Here is a 20,930-nt window from a genome sequence, read left to right as displayed (position 1 = left end):
AAAGTCCTGATGTGGCAACGGAGTAGTACGGCTCACCAATGGGTTGGACAACCAAGCAGTCAGATGAGGAGGACGCGGTGGTGGAAGTCTCCAAGCTCGGGCTCTCAGCCCGACGGCTCACTTCCGCTCCCGGTGGAAGCCGTCATCGGCGGTGCTGTCTCCAGCCCGAGCACCACAACCACGCCAAGCCGGGGCCTCAGCAAAAGCCACGCCGGTAGAATGGTCGCCAGGTCCGCGTGCAGGCCTGCGCCGGCTAGGTGGACGCCTTCAGAGCCCGGGTACAAGCACCCGACAAGCTCGCGATCCGCACCCTAGCCACGTTCTTCGAACAGCCCGCACAGCTCTTCTTCCTCCTCCTTTTCGGCGCAGTGGCTCTTGGCGATCTTTTTTATTTTGCGTTTTTTTTCCCATGTTCCGATGTTCGGCGCGCTCGCGCAAGTAGCACGTTGTACGTCGTCCTCGTCGTTTTTGCTGCTCCAACCTTCGGAAGCACCACACTCGCGCACTTCACTCATAACAAGAGTCCCCCTTTTGAAAGAGTTTGTTTTTCGGAGAAAAATAAACTGCAGTTCAGTGCGCGACAAATCACTAAATGTCGTCCATGCACAGAAGATCCTTAACAAACAAAGAAAAAGCAAACACAGTAGTCGGCTTGTGTTTAGGGACCTACTACGAGCTCACAGCCGGCTCATATAATCCGCCCCAACATTTTCAGAGCTCTTAATGTGTTCGACCCGGAATGAATATTCTTGTAATGCAAGGCTCCACCGTAATACCCTGCTGTTCAGGTGTTTCGCCTTTAAGAGATACTGCAGGGGCTGGTGATCAGTTTGTACGATAAATGATGTTCCATAGAGAAATACATGATACTTCTCGATCGCCCAAACCAAAGCTAAGCATTCCCGCTCGATTGCGGAGTACCTCTTTTCGCGAGGCTGAAGTTGACGACTGGCATACGACACTGGGTGGAGGATACCATCATGGTCTTGCATGAGAATAGCGCCTATACAAGAATCTGAGGCGTCGGACCGGAGCACAAATTCTCTTTTGAGATCAGGTGCTTTGACTATCGGTCCGGAAGACAACGCCTTCTTGAGTGATTCAAACGCTTCTTCTCTATCCTTGGTCCACGTAGTCTTGTTTTTCTCCATCTTCCTAGTCATCTCCGTGAGTGGCTGTGCTTTTTCGGCATAGCGGGGTATCAGGTCGCGGTAGTAGCCAGCCAGCCCAAGGAATGACCGGAGTTGCTTCTTCGTCTCAGGCTTAGCAGCGCAGACAATCTTCTGTATTGTGCTCTCCACTGGTCGGATGTTGCCGTCTCCCAACTGATGTCCCAAAAAGATGACGGTGCCCATCGCCACTTCACATTTCTGTGGTTTGATCTTTAGTCCTGCTTGTCGCACTCTGGCAAACAATTGTTTTAAAATTGTCAGATGTTCCTCCCAGGTAGTGGTAGCGACCAGTACGTCGTCTATGTAATGAACCACATTGGGGATTCCGAGTAGTAGCCTCCTCATCAGACGAGTGAAGACAGCGGATGCGGTCTTGATGCCGAACGGCATATAAAGGAAATGATAATGACCGGATTGGCTTGAAAATGCTGTCTTTTGCTGTGACTCTTTTTCGAGAGGAACCTGCCAATATCCTTTGGTCAAATCGAACTTTGAGAACCATGCTTTTGTTCCCACTTCAGCAAACAGGTGATCGGTTCTGGGTATTGGCTCTGCGTCAGAGACCAGAACATTGTTTATGCGACGAAAGTCTATGCAGGCCCTGTAGCTGTTGTCTGGTTTTTTCACTAGGACCAGAGGAGAATTATATGGAGACTCAGAACGTTCTATAATGCCAAGTTTCAACATGTCCTGCACCTCCTTTTCAACAACTTCTTTCATAGCGAATGGCAACGGGTATTGGGGAGTGTTAATTGGTTCTGGGGTGGTCATTTGCAACCGACACTCCACAAGGTTTGTTTTACCCGGAATCTCCGAGAATACGTCTTCATAGGTATATAATATATCCCGTATTTCTTCCCGCTGACGCTCCTCGATACCGTCTCCGAGCCTTATGGAGTCAATGCCACAGCTGTCTTGAACTTTGAAGGTTGGTAATGGTTTCTCAGATTCCTCCTCCTCCACCACCACAAAAGACGACGTCTGGGGAAGCTCTTCTTGGCGGCGCTCTTCATATTTCTTCAGCATATTGATATGAAAGAGCTTCCTGCAATGCCCTAGGTCCAGCCAATAATCATAGTCGTTTTTCTTCCCTGTTACTGGGAACGGCCCTTTCCAGTGCATCAGCAACTTGTTATTGCTTGTGGGAAGCAGGATCAGAGCCCGATCGCCAGCTTTCAATTCGCGTTGCTTGCTGCGGCGGTCGTAGTACCTCTTCTGTGACTTCTGCGCTCGGCTCAAGTTTTGTCGTGCTAGCTCCAACGTCTTCTCGATCCTTTCCCTTAAATCCAGGACATATCCGTACGTCGTCTTAAGTTCTTCGTTTTCTTGTTCTTCAGTCCACAGTTCTTTCAATATACTCAGAGGTCCTCGAATATGTCGACCATAAATGAGTTCGAATGGTGAGAATCCGGAGCTTGTTTGCGGGGCTTCACGATAGGCGAACAGAAGAGGTGCTAGCAAGCGGTCCCAATATTTTGGCTGTTCTTGAACCATTTTCCGCAGCATTTGTTTTAGCGTTCCATTAAACCGCTCTACCATGCCGTTACACATAGGATGGTATGGGGTGCAACTAAGATGTTTGATGGCCAGTAGTTCATTTACCTCCTTCATTAGGTCTGACGTAAAGCACGACGCTTGGTCGCACAAAACTTCGCGTGGGAAGCCAATGCGAGAAAACATCTCGACAAGTCCCTCAGCAACTGTAGCTGAATCAATCGCTGTCAAAGGCACCGCATCAGGGTAGCGTGTGGCGAAATCCACAAGAGTCAAAATATATCGATGACCTTTTGCGGAAGTGGGAGTTATTGGTCCAATGATGTCGACGGCTACACGTTCAAAAGGTGTGTCGATCAATGGCATACGCCCTAGAGGCACCTTGCCCACCTTGCCTTTTGGTAAAGTCCTTTGACAGGCGTCACATGATCTAACGTACCTGCGGACATCTTCTTGTACACCAGGCCAGTAAAAGGCTTCAAGAACGCGATCCATCGTTTTTTGGACACCCTGATGGCCAGACATTACATTCTCATGAGCCAAATGTAACACTTGACCTCTCAATGACTTTGGGACTACGGCCTGTTGAAAGGTTTTGCCAGGGGATGGATAGTATTGTCGGTAAAGAATGCCATTTTTAATGACAAAAGAAAAGGCTGTCGAGCCCTTGCCAACAAACTCCTTCCCCACTCTGGCTCTACACACGTCAAGAGTCCCGTCTTTCTTTTGTTCTTCGCGAAAATTCTTCTGAGATATTTGCCCAGGGAATTTAGCTGGTGTCAATCTTCGCGAGCTCTTGGGGCCTGTTACTCCAACCAGAAGTGAACTCGGTCGGTTATCTTCGGCCGCAGAATGAATCTCTCTCTTGCTGGATTCATCTCGAGAAGGAAGTTGCCAGCAGTGGTCAGGGTCATTGGCATCACGTGACCCAGGTACATTCCCTACTATGACATCGTATAGTGGCGATGCCATACACTTGACAATGGCCGTCCCGGAAAAGTAGGGAGATCTGATGTGCACCTCAGCCTCAGGGACTACAATGGTGCTCCCATCAGCCAGCCACAAAGTAGCCGTAGTGCCAGTGAGCGCTTCATCCGGTACTAATGATCGGCGTACAACCAAAGTGTTACTGCCGGTGTCCCTTAGGACCCGTACCATTTGTCCATTGACTTCGCCTGGTAACACGGGCATGTGACGTGTGTTACCCAGCGGTTGCGTCTTCACCGTGCCAGTGACACCATCATCTTGTTTTGAGTCATCGCCATCGTCCGTGGGTTGTTGTGGGCTAGTCTCGTCCTTAGGTAGCAGCAAACAAGAGGTAGCTGACCTCGACGTGTAGTTCCTTTTCAAACAACCCTTGAAGTCATGTCCCGATTTACGGCAGTATGTGCAATATAATTGCTTCGGCTTAGTACGACAGTCAGAAGCCTTGTGCCCCGTACGGCCACAAACGAAACATTGCACCTCTGCTTTTGGGCTCGAGGAACTGCCTTCAGCCTTGACACTTGTGTCTTCACACTTATCCCGAACTGTTAACAAGTTCTTCAATCGCTTTGCCTCCATGAAAATATCAGCCGCATCTGCCATGGCTTCCAGAGTCTTGCAGTTCTTCTCCCGTAAGAAGAGCGCCAGCTGACTGTTGCAGTTGACCATGAATTGCTCGGCCACAATCAAGTCACGGACAGAATCGAAGTCCCTCCCTGTATGGGACATTTCTATCCATCGGTCAAAAAAACTTTGGAGTCTTGAGGCATACTGCCTTCCAGTTTCGCCGTCTTCAGGCTTGCTCTTCCGGAACTTCTCCCGGTAGCCTTCAGCCGTGAAGCGAAAACGCTGGAGCAAAGCCAACTTGACCTTGTCGTAAGATAGAGAATCGTCAGGCGACAATCGTCCAAATACTTTCAAAGCCTCTCCGCTTAAGCACAAGCTAAGAGCGGTTGCCCACTTTTCTCGTGGCCAGTCTTGACCTGTCGCTACTCTCTCAAATCTCTTCAGGTAGGCATCGAGATCATCTCGGTCCTCGTTAAAACCTGGTATAAAGTTATGCGGGTTCACTACCGCAGACGCGCTCCTTTGGATACCAGAGTCAGCCACGGTAGGCTCCCCAACACCGGTCTCAGCAACTCTCAGGCGCAGTTGCAGCGTCCGTTCTTCAATTTCCAAGCGTCGCTGGCTTGCCTCTCCGCTATGGCCCTCCTTTTCTGCGACTTGAAGGCGCAGCTGTAAATTGCGGCCTTCTAGCTCGAGTTGTTCTTTCTTCGCGTCTCTCTCCGCCGCTCGTTCCTCGCGCGCTCGCGCTTCTCGCTCGTCGAACCATGCCTGCAACTCCGCTCCTTCCAACCCCATGCGTTCTGCCAGCGCCATCAACTCTCGCGTGCTCATTTTCTTTTTACCGTTACGAAAACCGAGAACGGGGTGTCAAACGCTCACGTCCTGTCGCGCGGACGCCAATTTGTGACAGGTTCGTTTAATTAAGCCAGTTGGATCAGCTGTGCAATACTATTCTTGAATAAGACACGGAGGTGAGCGTTTGATTTTCAGACAAATGAACATATATTTGCACACACAAGAAAATAAAAGGGAAACACTAGAATGAACAAAAGGTAAACTAACAAGCGTCAGCCTGACCACGAATACATAGAGTTCTCCTAAAACAAGGGAATCTTATCATAAGCTTAACAGTCGTGCAAGTCCACACGCTACTGTCGTCAAGAAAGTCCTGATGTGGCAACGGAGTAGTACGGCTCACCAATGGGTTGGACAACCAAGCAGTCAGATGAGGAGGACGCGGTGGTGGAAGTCTCCAAGCTCGGGCTCTCAGCCCGACGGCTCACTTCCGCTCCCGGTGGAAGCCGTCATCGGCGGTGCTGTCTCCAGCCCGAGCACCACAACCACGCCAAGCCGGGGCCTCAGCAAAAGCCACGCCGGTAGAATGGTCGCCAGGTCCGCGTGCAGGCCTGCGCCGGCTAGGTGGACGCCTTCAGAGCCCGGGTACAAGCACCCGACAAGCTCGCGATCCGCACCCTAGCCACGTTCTTCGAACAGCCCGCACAGCTCTTCTTCCTCCTCCTTTTCGGCGCAGTGGCTCTTGGCGATCTTTTTTATTTTGCGTTTTTTTTTCCCATGTTCCGATGTTCGGCGCGCTCGCGCAAGTCGCACGTTGTACGTCGTCCTCGTCGTTTTTGCTGCTCCAACCTTCGGAAGCACCACACTCGCGCACTTCACTCATAACAAGGGGGCAGTGATTGACTATAGGTTTATGGCTTTAGGTGCTTTAAGCTTATCTGAAGTTTCGCATCTGAAGGGGCAAGACGACGGGTTGGCCGCGTGTTCCGACCATTTGTTCCGCCAAAGCTCCAACTGCTCTGAATAGCTTGGCGACGTATTCACTGTTGCAGTATCCCCAGTTAAGCTGGCAAAGACTGTTTTGGTATAGCGAAGAGAGGCGGATACGCGGCTATTTCTGCAATAAAAATTATTTATTGAGGCATTTTTCACTGTTCTCGGTGAGCGTGTGCAATAAAAACAATTGCTATATAACATTTGACATTGTTATACAGCAATAACGCATCGGATTGACGCGTGTAGATATAAGTAACTACAGTAGAACCCCGCTGATACGTTTTTGAAGGGACCGTAGGAAATAAACGTAAGAGACTGGAAACGTAAGAGCCGAAAAACAGGAAAAACTACAAAATATTTAGTGGTACACAATTTTATTTCAATGCTTACGAGCAGCACGAAAATTGGCGCGCTCAGCCGCGATCTAGTCAATGTATAGAAACACGGAGCTGGGGACGGCCTCATCCGCAGAAATGTAATCAACGTATGTGATCTTTTTAACACCAACAGCTGTAGGCATGAAAGAACTAAGCACACGCAATCACGACCAGCGCGGCGAGTCCGAACGCGAACCGCGCACACGACCATGCGAGCTCCAACCAGCTCGAACTCCTCCCGTCCTCCGACAAATAACGATGATGATGAGTCTACGCCAACGCGATGGCAGAAGTGAATGCCAATCTCGAAGGCCTTGCTTTCGCAAGCAATTACGTCATAGACGCCATGTTTGTGCAATACAAATCTCAAAGGCTGTGCTTTTGTCAATAGTAAATGCCAATCTCGAAGGCCTTGCTTTTGCGAGCAGTTACGTCATAGACGCCATGTTTGCAAAACGAATCTCGAAGGCCATGCTTTTGTTTGCATCAATTGAAAGATCCTGTTGCTTGCGCCTCTCATGCGGCTAATATATTACGGGCAAACCAGGCCAAGCTGCATGAAAATGCACCATGGCCGCTCTCTTCGGTAGTCACTCGGTCGGCTCCGAGCGCACTTCGCGACGTATCATACGGGAACGATCCGACAGTTACGACGTAACAGCGGGGTTCCCAATACATTGTATCCTATGGGAGCTATGCCGGGACTGGCGGAAAACGACGTAACAGCCGGGAAAACGCAGCAGTGAGGAACGTAACAGCGGGGTTCTACTGTATAAGAAAGGGTCGGTGATATTAGTTCACACTGAAAAGGTGTAAGACTCACTATTGTTTGGCTCCTGTAAGAATTCTGTCGTGTTACCTTCAATAAACCTTTTAATCCTTTTAATTCATATAAGGGTACGTAAAGCTGTCTACAAATAATGCTTTCACGGTTTTCGCCCAAGGTTTATACCCCACTTTTAGCTTTGAAACGAGAGGACAGGGATGGAAGGATATCACGAGCGTTTCATTCATTCCCCTTGCGCAACCACGCACATCTTGCGGCTAGTCGGAGAAGCAGCACCATGCACTCCCATGGTGAAGCGGGCGATACGACTGGCATCGAGAAACGTCAATATAATTTAAGGGTCTTGGATGGTACTGTATTCTATGGGGCTATACGTGAGTGGAAATTTTTATTACTGGGTATGCCGCACATATCTAGAATGGCTACTTTTTTGGCAAAATTTGTAAAAAAAATGGCGACTTTTGGCGACTTCTTGCTCGTCGTTTGGCGACATTTACTCGAAAGTCAGCGGCAACCCTGAGCCATAGGCTCATGGTATAGCAGATTTCAGAAACAGATTCATTGCAAACATTTTTGAACAATATTTAAAGGAGCCCTGCAACACTTTTTGAACACAGTCATAAAATGCTGCCAATTGGTACTCGCGGCTCCCTGTAAGCACGTGAGCCAAACATTAGAGCACAGCACCACAGTAGGAAATTTATAATCAAAGTTCACAGTCAGCTAGAAATCACTCAATCTTCTCACGACAAAAATGGCCATATATCCAAATCGCCTGCGTCACATACCAAAAAGACACGGCCATTGGTTGATTTGAACATCGTGAGCTCCATAATTACTGCAGCCGTCACGGTGTGCTGCTCATGGCGCAGTCTAGTGAGCTGTGCGCAACATTTATACATTGGCCACACACGTGTTCAAAGAAAACAAGAAAAATTCTCCCTTTTGACCCCCTCCCTTCCCCCTCGCTGGGACGAAAGGAGAAAGAAAGCTTTTAGAGCGTGCGACAAATCTTTTTAACTCTGTTTGTACTTAAAAAATCAGGATTTAAAAAAACTTCCTCACAGTACTAACTTCCCCTTTGTATGCAATGGTTAGTGAAACCAAGACTACATAATTGCAACCAGTCTGCCCAGCAAATCTTGCGTTCTTGCAAATATACCGTGAATTAATATGCCAACTTACAACGAAATGTGTCACCTCCTAAGGTTTTACTGAAAAATCTGCTATAAAATAAGCGAGGACTTTGACACCATACGAGTCTAAACTTCACTAGACTTCACTGCATGACAGAGCGGCAAATGCCGGCACGATTTTCTGCATTTGCTGAGCGAGCAACGCAGCCACAATGTGGGCAGCAACAGCCACTGATTCCCAACGGTCAGCCATTTTCTTACAATCGAACGTTGGGTCAATGGAAACAAACCCACCCGTGGCCTGCTGAATGGCCTCCATGACAACCTTCAGTGGAAGCCCAGGGATCTTGATGTCGGCCTGCGCATTGTCAAAAAGAATAGAAAAAAAAAAAGAAACGAAGGGCCTAAGAAAACTGAAGGACTGAGTTAACAAGTGGGGGTACTGCGATTTCACATTACTTTGAAACCTCGATCCAATGAATACAAACATAACGAACTATCGCTTATAACAAAATAATTGAAGACTAGTGACAGTGACACAGTGTTGCAAATACAGTCAAGCCCACATATACCCAACCCACACTTAACGAATTATTGTGTATATCAAAGAGTTGCCAAATCCCATTGAAATATCTTCAAAACATCGAATATTTTATATGTCAAATTACCCATATACAGAACTTTTTTGTGATCCCCTTCAGATTAAATATATCCAGGTTTGAAGGTGTAGAATTATAATGAATTTTTGGAAAAGACGAAGCTACCTTCAAGTCATTGTGTTTGACTTCGTTAATACAAGATTTGACTGTAATGAACTTCACAGGATTCGGACGTTACAGAGAGACAAACGTTACACATAAATCACACCGACCACCCACCATCATCGTGTAAACAGACTTCACTTTAAAAAAATGTCGGTCAGCATACCTGTAGCGCGGTGATGCCTTTTTTGGTACCGGCCATCTTGAAGTCCATGTCACCAAGATAATCTTCAATGCCCTAAGATGAAAAGTGAGCGTAGGACTTTAAATGCCAGCCACAGAGCGACAGCTTGAGGCTTGCACTTGCGTTCTGGCTTGAAGATTTATTAGCTTTATTTAGGCCTGCTCAAATATTTCAGTGCTCTGAATTTTCGAACAAACATTACAGTATTTCAATTCCCTTCGATACGAATTTTGAATTCGCCCAAATTTAGAAGTATTAAAAAGTTAGTGAATAAACGTATATTACAGCATGTAACTCGCCTGAAAAGCTGGTTTCACTGCAGTGTGGAGCCGTTATGATGTGAAGCTCCTGTTCAGGAAAAATTCGCACTGCCGCGATGGTACGCTTTACAGTTAAGTGTGCCCATTAGTGCCACACCGATTACCCTTTTATTTAAGCTTAAGAAAGCGTCTTATAGGGGCTTATATGGAATTTTTTCCCGCTTATAACTTGCACCCTGCTAGTATACCAGTTCGCTTCAAAATTGTTTGATGCCAATTATCATTTCCTTCGACTAAGTTTCGAACCGAAAAAAGTGATATGTGCACAAGCCTAGCTTTGTTGCTCGAGACACAAAATTACACATAGTGGTTTCACATGTCTCTGTCATTTTATCTCCCGCATGTCATACAGTACGTGCTTCCAAGATATGTAACCACTCATGACTTCATGTGAAGTTGCAAGCTTTGTCATCAGTGCTCAAACACACACCAAAGTCAGGCTTTTGCCACAATGAAGTAAGCAAAGCGTACTCCTCACCAAGATGTCGGTAAGCAGCCGATAGTCGGCAAGCTCGTATGAACGCTCTGGATCGGGCAAGGTGACAAGGCCGATGGCAACGCCGGCCGCGGCTGCCGAGACAGGCACTCCGGCGTCCATCAGGGCGAGGCTCCCACCGCACACGCTCGCCATGGACGATGACCCTACAGTTCAATGACGACATGAGAAGGCAAGTTAACAACAGTTACAACAGTTGGGTTTGCAATTGTTGGGTTCACAACAGTTGGGTATGTAACAACTGGGTTCCCAATGGTTGGGTTTACAACAATTTGGTACAGAACAGTTGGGTTCGCAACTGTTGGGATTACAACGGTTACGTCCACAACAACTGGGTTCTCGAAAATTGGGTTCGGAACAGTTGGGTTCACAACAGGCAGGCAACCAACCGGTAGCTGACATGCTAGGCCCTGCAATCGCAATTCCGGTAAACAGTAATGGCAGCAAATATTCTGTAAATCTGCACACCATGAAAGACAATTTTGCTAGTTTTTACTGAAGCATGTGCTCACATTTTATTTTAAAAATTTCGGAAGGTCGCTTTGCGACATGAACTCAATTGAAATGAGGCTTCCCAAGCACTCAGAAATTTTTTCACAGGTGTCAGTCTACCAGTTCCAAGTTCAGTCCCAGCGTGACAGCAATGACTCAGGCTAAGAATTGTCACAAAATATATTTTCTCTCTCACTCTCTTTTTTCAACATATAACGACAATCCCAGTCAGGATTTCGTTGGCACAAATCAAGAGCTTTTGAGACGCTGCTGAATGCAGAAAGCTGAAGCTACAAATACCATAATCAGTCATGTACTACTATAAGAAATATTTCAAGTGCTATGACAAACTTCCTGTTTTTTTTTTCTTCGGTAACCTTGTCTTCAGAAGCGTGCTTACAGTAGGAGAGAAACATGGTCATTTGAAGATATGTACCAACGCACCCAACTTGCCACTTTAAACACTCACCATTCGATTCGAGCACCTCCGAGGTCAGCCTGATGGTGAACGGGAAGTCTTTTGGAACGAGCGGTCGAAGCGCGTTTTCGGCGAGTGCTCCGTGGCCAAGCTCTCTCCTTCCGATGGGCCCGGTGCGGCCGATCTCATTGGTTGCATACGATGGGAACTATCAGAGAGCACAGCAAATCATTACAATGCATGGTGGGGCACTGTATTGTTTTTCCACGCAAAACAGGAGCAGCATTCATAAGTTTCCATTCGAAACATTGCCCTACGAAGCATTGATATAATATTTCTGTCAACTATCTTGAAACAAGGCACGGCTTCAAAACTGCTTTGAGAAGTTCCAGGGTTCTGAATATTGCTACGTGTGCTCATTTCTTTCATTTTAATGTGATCGGGCTTCAGTAACAAAAAAAACTGTTACCAACGCTCATCTTAGGCCGTGGCGCAATGTTTAGAAACTTCATGATTGTTTCCGACCGTTCTGTTAAGATTACACGCAGGACATGAGTAACCGAGTTCATTCTAGAGCTAACACGAGCACCAGCGATAACGCTGGAACATTCGCTATCTGTGAAAAGTAGAGCTGTGCGAATAGCAAAATTTTGGGTGCGAAGCGAATTCGAATGATAAAGATTGAGTGCGAATCGAATCGAATAATTTCGAATAATTTTCGAATATTTCTCAAAAAATTTTCGAATAATTCGAAGTGAAATTACAGAAAAAGTTGCAGAGAATCCCTAAGTATGTTCTTGTGAGATAGCAACATGAAAGTGTTTCTTTTCGCTAGGTTGATGAAGCGCTGGTGGGGTGGTGTTTCATAGTTGTCTTATCAAGAGTGAGGCAATGTAGAGACCGAATTGTATTTATGTACATGATTTGGTGCAACCAAAGTGCTGCCGACAACACTTTACACGTGATAGGCAGAGATGCCATTTCCTCAGCCTCTCCTCCTTTTTCAACTGCTGTGGAAGGCCAACTGATGTGGCGGACAAGGGTGTGCTCCCTTCAAGTCCGGAGTTCCAAATCTGCCTCGTAGACGTTGATATATAAGAACATCTGAAATTTTGGATGCTAAAAAGCTTCGGCGTCCGATTTTTCGGACTTCCTGCCCAAATTTCAGGCCCAAAACAGCATTAAGTGAGCCCCCAACTCTGCCACATCTTTCATCTCCATATTGGAACCAGCGTTTTCTAGTGTTAATACATTTGCGACCGCAGCAGAGCTTGAAAGGCAGCTTTGCCGCAATACGGGGGTGTGATGAGGTGAAGCATATTGAAAATTTGGGGACCACTTCCAAACGAACGTTGACTGTCTCTTGGCTAAGTTCGACCGTAACGGAGCTGGAAAGGCAGCTTTGCCGCAATACGGGGGTGTAATGAGGTGAAGCATATTGAAAATCTAGGGACCACTTCTAATTGGACGTTGACTGTGTCTTGGCTAAGTTCGACCGTAACGGAGTTTGAAAGGCAGCTTTGCCGCAATACGAGAGTGTAATGAGGTGAAGCATATTGAAAATCTGAAGGGGTCACCTTCAATCGGACGTTGACTGCATTTGTTTTTGGGAAGTTCGAATAGTTCGAATAGTAAAATTTCAGTGCGAATCGAATCGAATAGCAAACACTATTCGAAAAATATTCGAAACTTCGAATATTCGCACACCCCTAGTGAAAAGCTGATGCATTTCACAGATGAGCTGACTATCGATGACAGACATCCGCACTCGCCGTCATCATAGTGTAGTGAGTGTTGCTTGTACATTGAGTCTTTCTTTTCTTGGGCACAAGTTCGCCCAATAAAAAGGTTTCATCTTTACCGGCTTGAGTTTTGCATCGCCCCCACCACAACTACATGACAATATAGTACTGTGCAAGAAAGTCAAACTCCAAGATGGTTATGCCCCTGCAGGATAAAACTCAGGTTCGAATATGTGGAGGCTTAAAGTATGTGGAACCACATATAAAAATGATAAGCACGCATGTACTCTGAAGCAAAGATGTGGCCCACGTTAACACGAACACAAGTTCTCCATGTTAATACTGCATAGTACACACATGTGAAGAGCAAGTTCCAGCCAATCTCGGCTAGAGTAGCATCCCCACTGAGCATTTTACAATGACATACCCTGCCTGCCGCTATAATCATACAATGTTGTGTGGATGTGAATACCACACATCCCTCAAATAGGGAGCTTAGTCAGTGAGTTCTGGTGAGAGTAGCATCTGCACTTCCTGCTTTTCATGGAGGACCATGCTTCAGAAGCATATCTTTTGTTTTTGAGTAGGTTTTCACGAAGTTTTCACAGATTATGTATTTTTATGTGCCGATTTAAAATATGCAATTATTTTTCTAGTACATTATGTACAATTCAGTGAACATAATTCAACATACAGTACAATTCAATTTACGATTTAAGATATCAAAGATTTCATGCGCCTTATTACGGGCAAAATTTTTTTCTAACCTGAGGGAGTTATCACAATATCCTGGAATGAGAACCGTATGGAATAAAACAAGAATGAACGCTGTAAACTCACTTGAGCAAAAGTGCCTCACCATTCACGAGTGAGTTGATGTCAAGCTGGAATTTCACCCGCGAATGTTCAACACACCATAACTTTTGAACATTTGGCTAACTTGTATTTTTTTATTTTATTACCAAAGCAAGATAAAGGCCAAAAGAGAAGACTTAATACCAATTTTGACCTCCTGTGGTTGTTTAACAAGCACCCAAAGCGTGGTATGCCCGTGTTTCAGCCTTCCAGCTCGGTCAAAATTCATCCGCTTGGCAAGGCAGTCGAACCTAAAACCTTGTTCTTGGCAATGCAACACTACAGCCCCTGAGGTGGGTCAACTTGATCACCTCCCGTGAATGCAGTATCAGAAATGTCGCATTACAATACACATCATGGGCTATATTATTAACCCTTTGCGGTCCGTTGTCGGGCAGCGCCCGACAACGCAACACGGCCGTAGCGGTCCGCTGTCGGGCCCCGCCCGACAAGGGTGTTCGTGGTTTAAATTTTGCTGTTTTCTCACCGCGAGTCGCGCGCATTTTTTGTATACATGAAGGGCCATCTCTTGAGGAATAAGTGAGCTTTGTTTGTTGAGGTTTTACTTTTTTGACACTAGGGTGCAGCACTATGATCAGCACGGGGCCTAGAGCGTACCCACTCGCGCGCGCGGTTCGCTGAGAAGCATGGCCACGTTTTCACCGCGTGCGTTTTACGGCGGTGCTTTTAGCGAAAGCGAGGATGACTTTAGTGAGGAAGAGAATTACGTGCCTCCACCAGACAGTGATGACAGTGATTCGACAGAAGTGAGTGACGAAGACGACGACGGCGGCGGTGGAAACCTGCAGTAATAACCCTGGCCTGCACACAGGGGAATGCTTTGAGCGGTATCATACGTTGCCCAAATATCACTAAAAGAGTTGCCTGCAGAATGCAGGAGCAAAAATAAATATCCTGTGCGTTTCTCTTCCACAGCTTGTGTTTTTATTCGCGGCGCCAGAAACTGGCGAAATAGTTTCGGACCGCTAGAGCCGGAAAGTGGGTAAAGGTTTTGGACCGCAAAGGGTTAATGCAATGAACTTCATTTTCGAGTAAATCCAGTTTTCCATTTCCAGGGAATGATCGATTAGCGAGAGAGTTTCACTGAACCACTGAGAAAAGGAATTTCCTCAGCACGTTAATTCCAAACCTTCAAACAATGCTTGCAAGTGCTATGTAGGTGAAGAAATGACGGCGTACCTCATAATGAAGCATGAAGTTCTTTTCCTTCATCCCACTAGCTCGGGAAAACATGGAAAAAATAAAACACAGTCATACAATCAAGAACCAAACAATTTTAGTAACATCTTTACATCATAAAACGCATTCAGTTTTCTGGGCCACGCTTAATGATCCATTGATAGTAATTCACCGACGGCCTCAAAGCAACACAGCAATTTTAACACCTCGACTAACTTGGCAAAGTTCAGCGGAAAATGTGACAAAAGAAACAGGTCACCAAACACTTGAGCTAGAAGAACAACAAAATTTATTTGCACATTGCTGTAGTTAACGTATTACCATGCACATTTTCATATGTCTTTTTTTTTCTTTTTTAATTAAGGAACTGCTTGATGCAGGGTCTATGCATTGCAAGCCCAGACAAAATTTCAAGTCAAGCTTTATTGCCAACAAATACAAGATACTACATTGCGACAAAACTTACCAAAAGGCATCAGTTGCTGTATCACAGCTGAACTTAATTGGTTTCACTGTTTACGACAAGCACCTAGATCATGCCGTGCTGACAAAGATCTCACTGGCAAAAACCTAATATTTTTTCATGCTTAAATAAACAGAAAGTTACTTGCACAAGTGTTTCCCCTTAGTGAAGTTCTTTAACAACGTAATTCTGTGATCCCATCAAATTTTTTTTAAATTAAAGGGGTCATGAGCCATCCCTTAGGGTTGGTGAAAAAACACATCCTGCGGAAAGCAGACACTGCTATGAACGGCTCAGTGAAATCTTGCAGTTGTACGCGGAAAGGAGAGTTTAGAGGCGGAGTGCGAAGTTGCCACTTCTTCATAGAGATACCCGGGCTCACTCTCTTAGGAGCTGCCGGCACATGCTGTTTGATGTCAAGTGGCAGAATGCTATTGGCCAAGCCGACTAAATCAAGAGCAGCAGCATTTGGATCGGATGCGCTTCTCACCATGGGATGCCGCCACGTGCTGGTGCCGTGCTCCATAGTCTGCTAACATTACACAGTAGCCACACTAGTGTGCGCAGGAATCGCAGCAGGAGAGAACAAATGCATTGCATCATGTGTGCTCAAGGCCATGACGCGCTCACAAGGACGACTTGTGGAGCTAGCTGGTATTGCATCTTGGAAATGTTGCAGCGAACACAGACGGGGACAAAGTGAAGAAGAAACAAGACACTGTGCTGACATAACTTTCCCCTGTGCCATTCTTCCGTGTAGCTTCCAGAATGCTTGTCGGAGCGAGAGAAGAGAGAAAGCGCTTAAAGCGTGCAACGAATTCCTGTAACTCCGCTCATTCTTAAGCCTTTGCAGGCCCCGCCCGACAGCGCAACGCTGCTGCAGCGGTCCGTGGTCGGGCATTGCCGGACAAGTTCGTTCGCGGTTGATTCACGCGCGTCTTCTCACTACATTATGCGCCATTTTTGAAAGGGCTGTATATTCTCAAAATTTCTCAGAAGGAAGTAAACTTTCTCTTTTACTTGAGCTTTGATTCTTTCAGTTTTGGACTAGAACGGGCTGATGGTGGGGAAAGGTTTCGGACCGAAAAGGGCTAATGTAGTCAGGAAATTTTGCCGGCAACCGATTCGCGAGGCAATAAACTCCGATAGTGAGGTCATTCAATCATTACTCATAAAAGTGGTTCAGGACTCCTTTAAGTGCCAAGTGTAATGCCAATGACAGTCCATTTGCGCGATTAGTAAGAGTGAGTGCTATTGAATCATGCCGAGCTGCAGATCTGTACAAGTGGGAAATCAGACACGGTGCAAGAACTCACCCGGTAATCACTGAAACGGGATCCGATCGCAGCACAGAGTGCAAAGAGTCAAATGCAACAGTGCACAGAACCTGCCAGAAAATTCATACAAATATGAAAAAGCAACAGAGCAACAGCAATTTGGAAAGTTGGTCTCAAAAGCAATTCAGGAAACATCGTTTAATTTTTTAGGCCTCAGTTCCATTTAAAAAGCTGGTGACAAAGTACCACCTTGAATACTTAGTAAGGGCTGTATATTTCAATATACAGTTACAAAATTTCTCAGAGGCCCAAGTCTTTGCTGCCTACGAGGTTACCTAAGGTTGTACAGTCGAACCCGTTTATAACGAACTCTAAAGTGTCGCGAAAAGTGGTCGTTATATCAGTAGTTCGTTGTATATGGACTCGCCCTTAAAAACGTGCGCTTAGCGGCCAAGCCGTCTTTTTTTTTTGTGCACTTTTGTTAAAATGCTAACAACCCCTTCGGTGACAAGCTAAGCCTTTTCGCGTCATGAAGCGACGCCCGCTGCGTGCTCACGAGTGAATTAACCACCTTTGCAATGAGCCGACACCGTTTCACCGAAGCGCGGTACCGCGACGTGGAACCGATCATCCCTGGCTAGTTGCGTGCAGCGCGACGCCAACTCGGGTCGCGGAGTCATTGCCGGGCCGCTTGCTGTATGCCGTACGCGCGCGTTTGTACGTTCTTCGTGCTTGCTTCACTCCGGACCGTGCACGGGTGCGGCGAGTAGCCTCTTCGTTCAACGCGGCGAAAACAAGTATTTTCCAAGCAACGCGCACTCTACGTCTCCGCGATGCTCTCGCGGCCCTGCACGACGATGCGCGGCGCACTTGAGTTGTCACCTAGTCAAACACGCAGTATACGCTCGCTGTCAGTGCATCGACGTTTCTCGGTGCCCGCGCCGCACAACAGCGAGCTAATTTCGTTTCTACAAAGCGACGTGCACTTTAAAGCGGTCTCGCACGACGCGGCGGCGGCGAACTTGCGAACGGCAGCATGGCTAAGCATGGCGCGCTCGTACCGCCGTCAACCCGCAGTGTACGGCGTAGTACGCCACACGCGCAGCCGAGCAGATATCTACAGATGACTGTGATAAGGTTGTCGGCTATAAGGCATAATGGCACGTTCATCGACGGCCGCCACCTCGCCTTCGCTCTTTTCTGATGTTTATCCGCGAAGGCATCGCCGCAATCGCGCGGAAATCGTTATCACCGATCGACCGGTCTCTGCCGTTACCGGAAAGACGGACGACTTTTCGCGGCACATTGTGGCGTCGACGAGTTTAGGGACGCAGTGAACCTTTTTGCGATGGAAAGTTATCGCGGTTATCACTTCAATTGCATTTATGCCTTCTTGCGTTCCAAGGCATTGTTTGGTTCATCGCAGGCGGTCGTAGCTGCAGAGAACGGCGTCAGGAAAGGTTACTGTGCGAAAGCTGACCGCAAGGCTTCATGATGCCTACTATTTTTTTTTCCCCACTGTCATTCTACCACTGAAGAAACGCCTGAAAAGTGAGCGACCTCGCTCGCAGCGTCCGAAATCTGCGTGCGGTGCTCGCCGATCTGGGTATCTTAATCGCAAGTAAACTGGAGCGGGGCACGCGCGAGCGCGCGCCCCTGTCACTCTTTAGAAGGCATATTTTAACTTTTTTTCGCTTCGTATGCACCATATTTTTACCGCGACCGTGTCTGAAGTGTTCGTTGTAAAAGTAGGAGGCTTTGAAAAATGTTCGCTATATCTGGACGCAGCTTCAATGGTTAGCATAGGAAAATCGTAAGTGCACCCAAATATGGTCGTTATAACCGATAGATCGTTATATGTGGGGTCGTTATAAGTGGGTTCGACTGTATAGTAATTGTGGAACTTTTTGTCAGTGAAAAGTAATTGTAGTGTTGCTTTGTTAAAGTTTGTGAATATATTTGTTTCAAATGAAATGCTGTGGAATTGCCAGGGCTGTCCTGATAACGCAATGGCATAGCCAGAAATATTTTCCAGGGGGGGCGGGGGGTCAACCTCTCTTTATGCATGTTCATGCGTGTGCTTGTGTGCACGTATATGTACATACACATGCAAAATTGAAATACAGTCGAACCCGTTTATAACGAACTCGAAAGTGTCGCGAAAAGTGGTCGTTATATCAGTAGTTCGTTGTATATGGACTCGCCCTTAAAAACGTGCGCTTAGCGGCCAAGCCGTTTTTTTTTTCTTTGTGCACTTTTATTAAAGTGTTAACAACCCCTTCTGTGACAAGCTAAGCCTTTTCGCGTCGTGAAGCGACGCCCGCTGCGTGCTCACGAGTGAATTAACCTTTTTGCAATGAGCTGACACCGTTTCACCGAAGCGCGGTACCGCGACGTGGAGCCGATCATCCCTGGCTAGTTGCGTGCAGCGCGTCGCCTACTCGGGTCGCGGAGTCACTGCCGGGCCGCTTGCTGTATGCCGTATGCGCGCGTTTGTACGTTCTTCGTGTTTGCTTCACTCCAGACCGTGCACGGGTGCGGCGACTAGCCTCTTCGTTCAACGCGGCGAAAACAAGCAATTCCCAAGCAACGCGCACTCTACTACGTCTCCGCGATGCTCTCGCGGCCCTGCACGACGATGCGCGGCGCACTTCAGTTAGACACTACTTCAGTTGTCACCTAGTCAAACACGCAGTATACGCTCGCTGTCAGTGCATCGACATTTCTCGGTGCCCGCGCCGCTCAACAACAGCGAGCTACTTTCGTTTCTACAAAGCGACGCGCACTTAAAAAAAAAAAAAGCGGTCTCGCACGACACGGCAGCGGCGAACTTGCGAACGGCAGCATGGCCAAGCATGGCGCGCTCGTACCGCCGTCAATCCGCAGTGTACGGCGTACGCCACATGCGCAGCCGAGTATCTACAGATGACTGTGATAAGGTTGTCGGCTATAAGGCATAATGGCACGTTCATCGACGGCCGCCACCTCGCCTTCGTTCTTTTCTGATGCTTATCCGCGAAGGCATCGCCGCAATCGCGCGGAAGTCGTAATCACCGATCGACCGGACCAGTCTCTGACGTCACCGAAAAGACGGACGACGTTTCGCGGCACATTGTGGCGTCGACGAGTTTAGGGTCGCAGTGAAGCTTTTTGCGATGGAAAGTTATCGCGGTTATCACTTCTTGCGTTCCAAGGCATTGTTTGGTTCATCGCAGGCGGTCGTAGCTGCAGAAAACGGCATCAGGAAAGGTTACCGTGCGAAAGCTGACCGCAAGGCTTCATGCTGCCTACTATTTTTTTTTTCCCTCGCTGCCATTCTACCACTGAAGAAACGCCTGGAAAGTGAGCGACGTCGCTCGCAGCGTCCGAAATCTGCGTGCGGTGCTCGCCGACCTGGGTATCTTAATCGAAAGTAAACTGGAGCGGGGCACGCGCGAGCGCGCGCCCCTGTGACGCTTTAGAAGGCATGTCTTAAAGGGGCCCTCCAACACTATTCAACCCCCCATTTTTTACTTGCGGGCTGCGTAGACTGATGGCTGGGGATAATTTTAGCATAAGTTTAAGCACCGATATCAAATTATTTAGTATTTTAATCACGCGTTGAAGTCGCTACATCGCTGCTGACCGCATCAGCGCGTAGTGGCGCTTGCCAGAACTATTGCGGGCGGAAATGACGAAGATGGGCGCTGGCCTATGATTGGATAAATGTAACGTTAGAAGTAATAACGGCGTTGCATCAAAGTTGAGATTACTATTGTGTTTCGTTTTTCTTTTCTGTGCTTTTTCAATGAACTCCAAATAGCCGCCGTCGCAACAAAAAATATCACTACAACCACAAAGTACGACAGAGGCGCCGGTTGCCATTTCGCCTCTGGTTGCTCTGGCTTTCTTTTTTTTTTTTTTGCCTGCGCCGGTCGGATGTCCATATGAAACGCTTGCCCCTCTTCCTTCTTTTTGTGTCTGTACGTTTGCGAGCTGCCTCTTTCCGCATGTGCGGTAGGCTCATGATTGTTGTTGAAACGGTGCAAGTAATCCTCTTCGTTGAATTGTTGTCGCTGCACACTTGTAACTCGTCGGGCTGCTCACCGAACAACCCGCGTAGGGGCGACCGTGTTTAACCGCCCATGCCGCTCCACAAATTCCCTTCTCAGAATGAGAAGAGGGGATGACATGGAATGTCGTTGTAAGGAACAGCAGACAAAGCCTCCCCAGCCTCGCTACGAAGCAGTAGCGCCCGCTCAAATTCTGACAAGTCAGGAGGAACCACGTTTGTTACTATGGCAACGACGTCAACAATACGTTGGAAAGAAGCAACAATGGTGTGCGAGCTTCCCCTACGTAAGAGCTTTCAGCCCATTTCATTGGAGCGCCATCCGACGTCACAGCAGAGAGTGAAATGTGGTCACGTGACCCC

The 20,930-nt window shown here is 47.3% G+C and overlaps 1 protein-coding gene across 1 annotated transcript in view; it reads right to left on the bottom strand.

Moving 5' to 3' along the window:
* The window catches only part of LOC119374444 (polyribonucleotide nucleotidyltransferase 1, mitochondrial), a 47,573-nt gene that overhangs the window by 8,692 nt on the left and 17,951 nt on the right, over positions 1-20,930 (bottom strand). The window contains exons 12-17 of the mRNA XM_037644541.2: positions 16,556-16,626; positions 14,777-14,813; positions 11,031-11,187; positions 10,052-10,215; positions 9,236-9,307; positions 8,603-8,666 (exon numbers count right to left, since the gene is read on the bottom strand). Of these exons, the coding sequence (XP_037500469.1) occupies positions 8,603-8,666; positions 9,236-9,307; positions 10,052-10,215; positions 11,031-11,187; positions 14,777-14,813; positions 16,556-16,626 (565 nt within the window). The remainder of the gene's footprint in view (positions 1-8,602; positions 8,667-9,235; positions 9,308-10,051; positions 10,216-11,030; positions 11,188-14,776; positions 14,814-16,555; positions 16,627-20,930) is intronic.

Source organism: Rhipicephalus sanguineus, chromosome 11 (assembly GCF_013339695.2).
Source record: "Rhipicephalus sanguineus isolate Rsan-2018 chromosome 11, BIME_Rsan_1.4, whole genome shotgun sequence".
Lineage (NCBI taxonomy): Eukaryota > Metazoa > Arthropoda > Arachnida > Ixodida > Ixodidae > Rhipicephalus > Rhipicephalus sanguineus.
The sequence above is the reverse complement of the archived record's forward strand: the minus strand, read 5'-3'. Positions and strand labels throughout refer to the sequence as shown.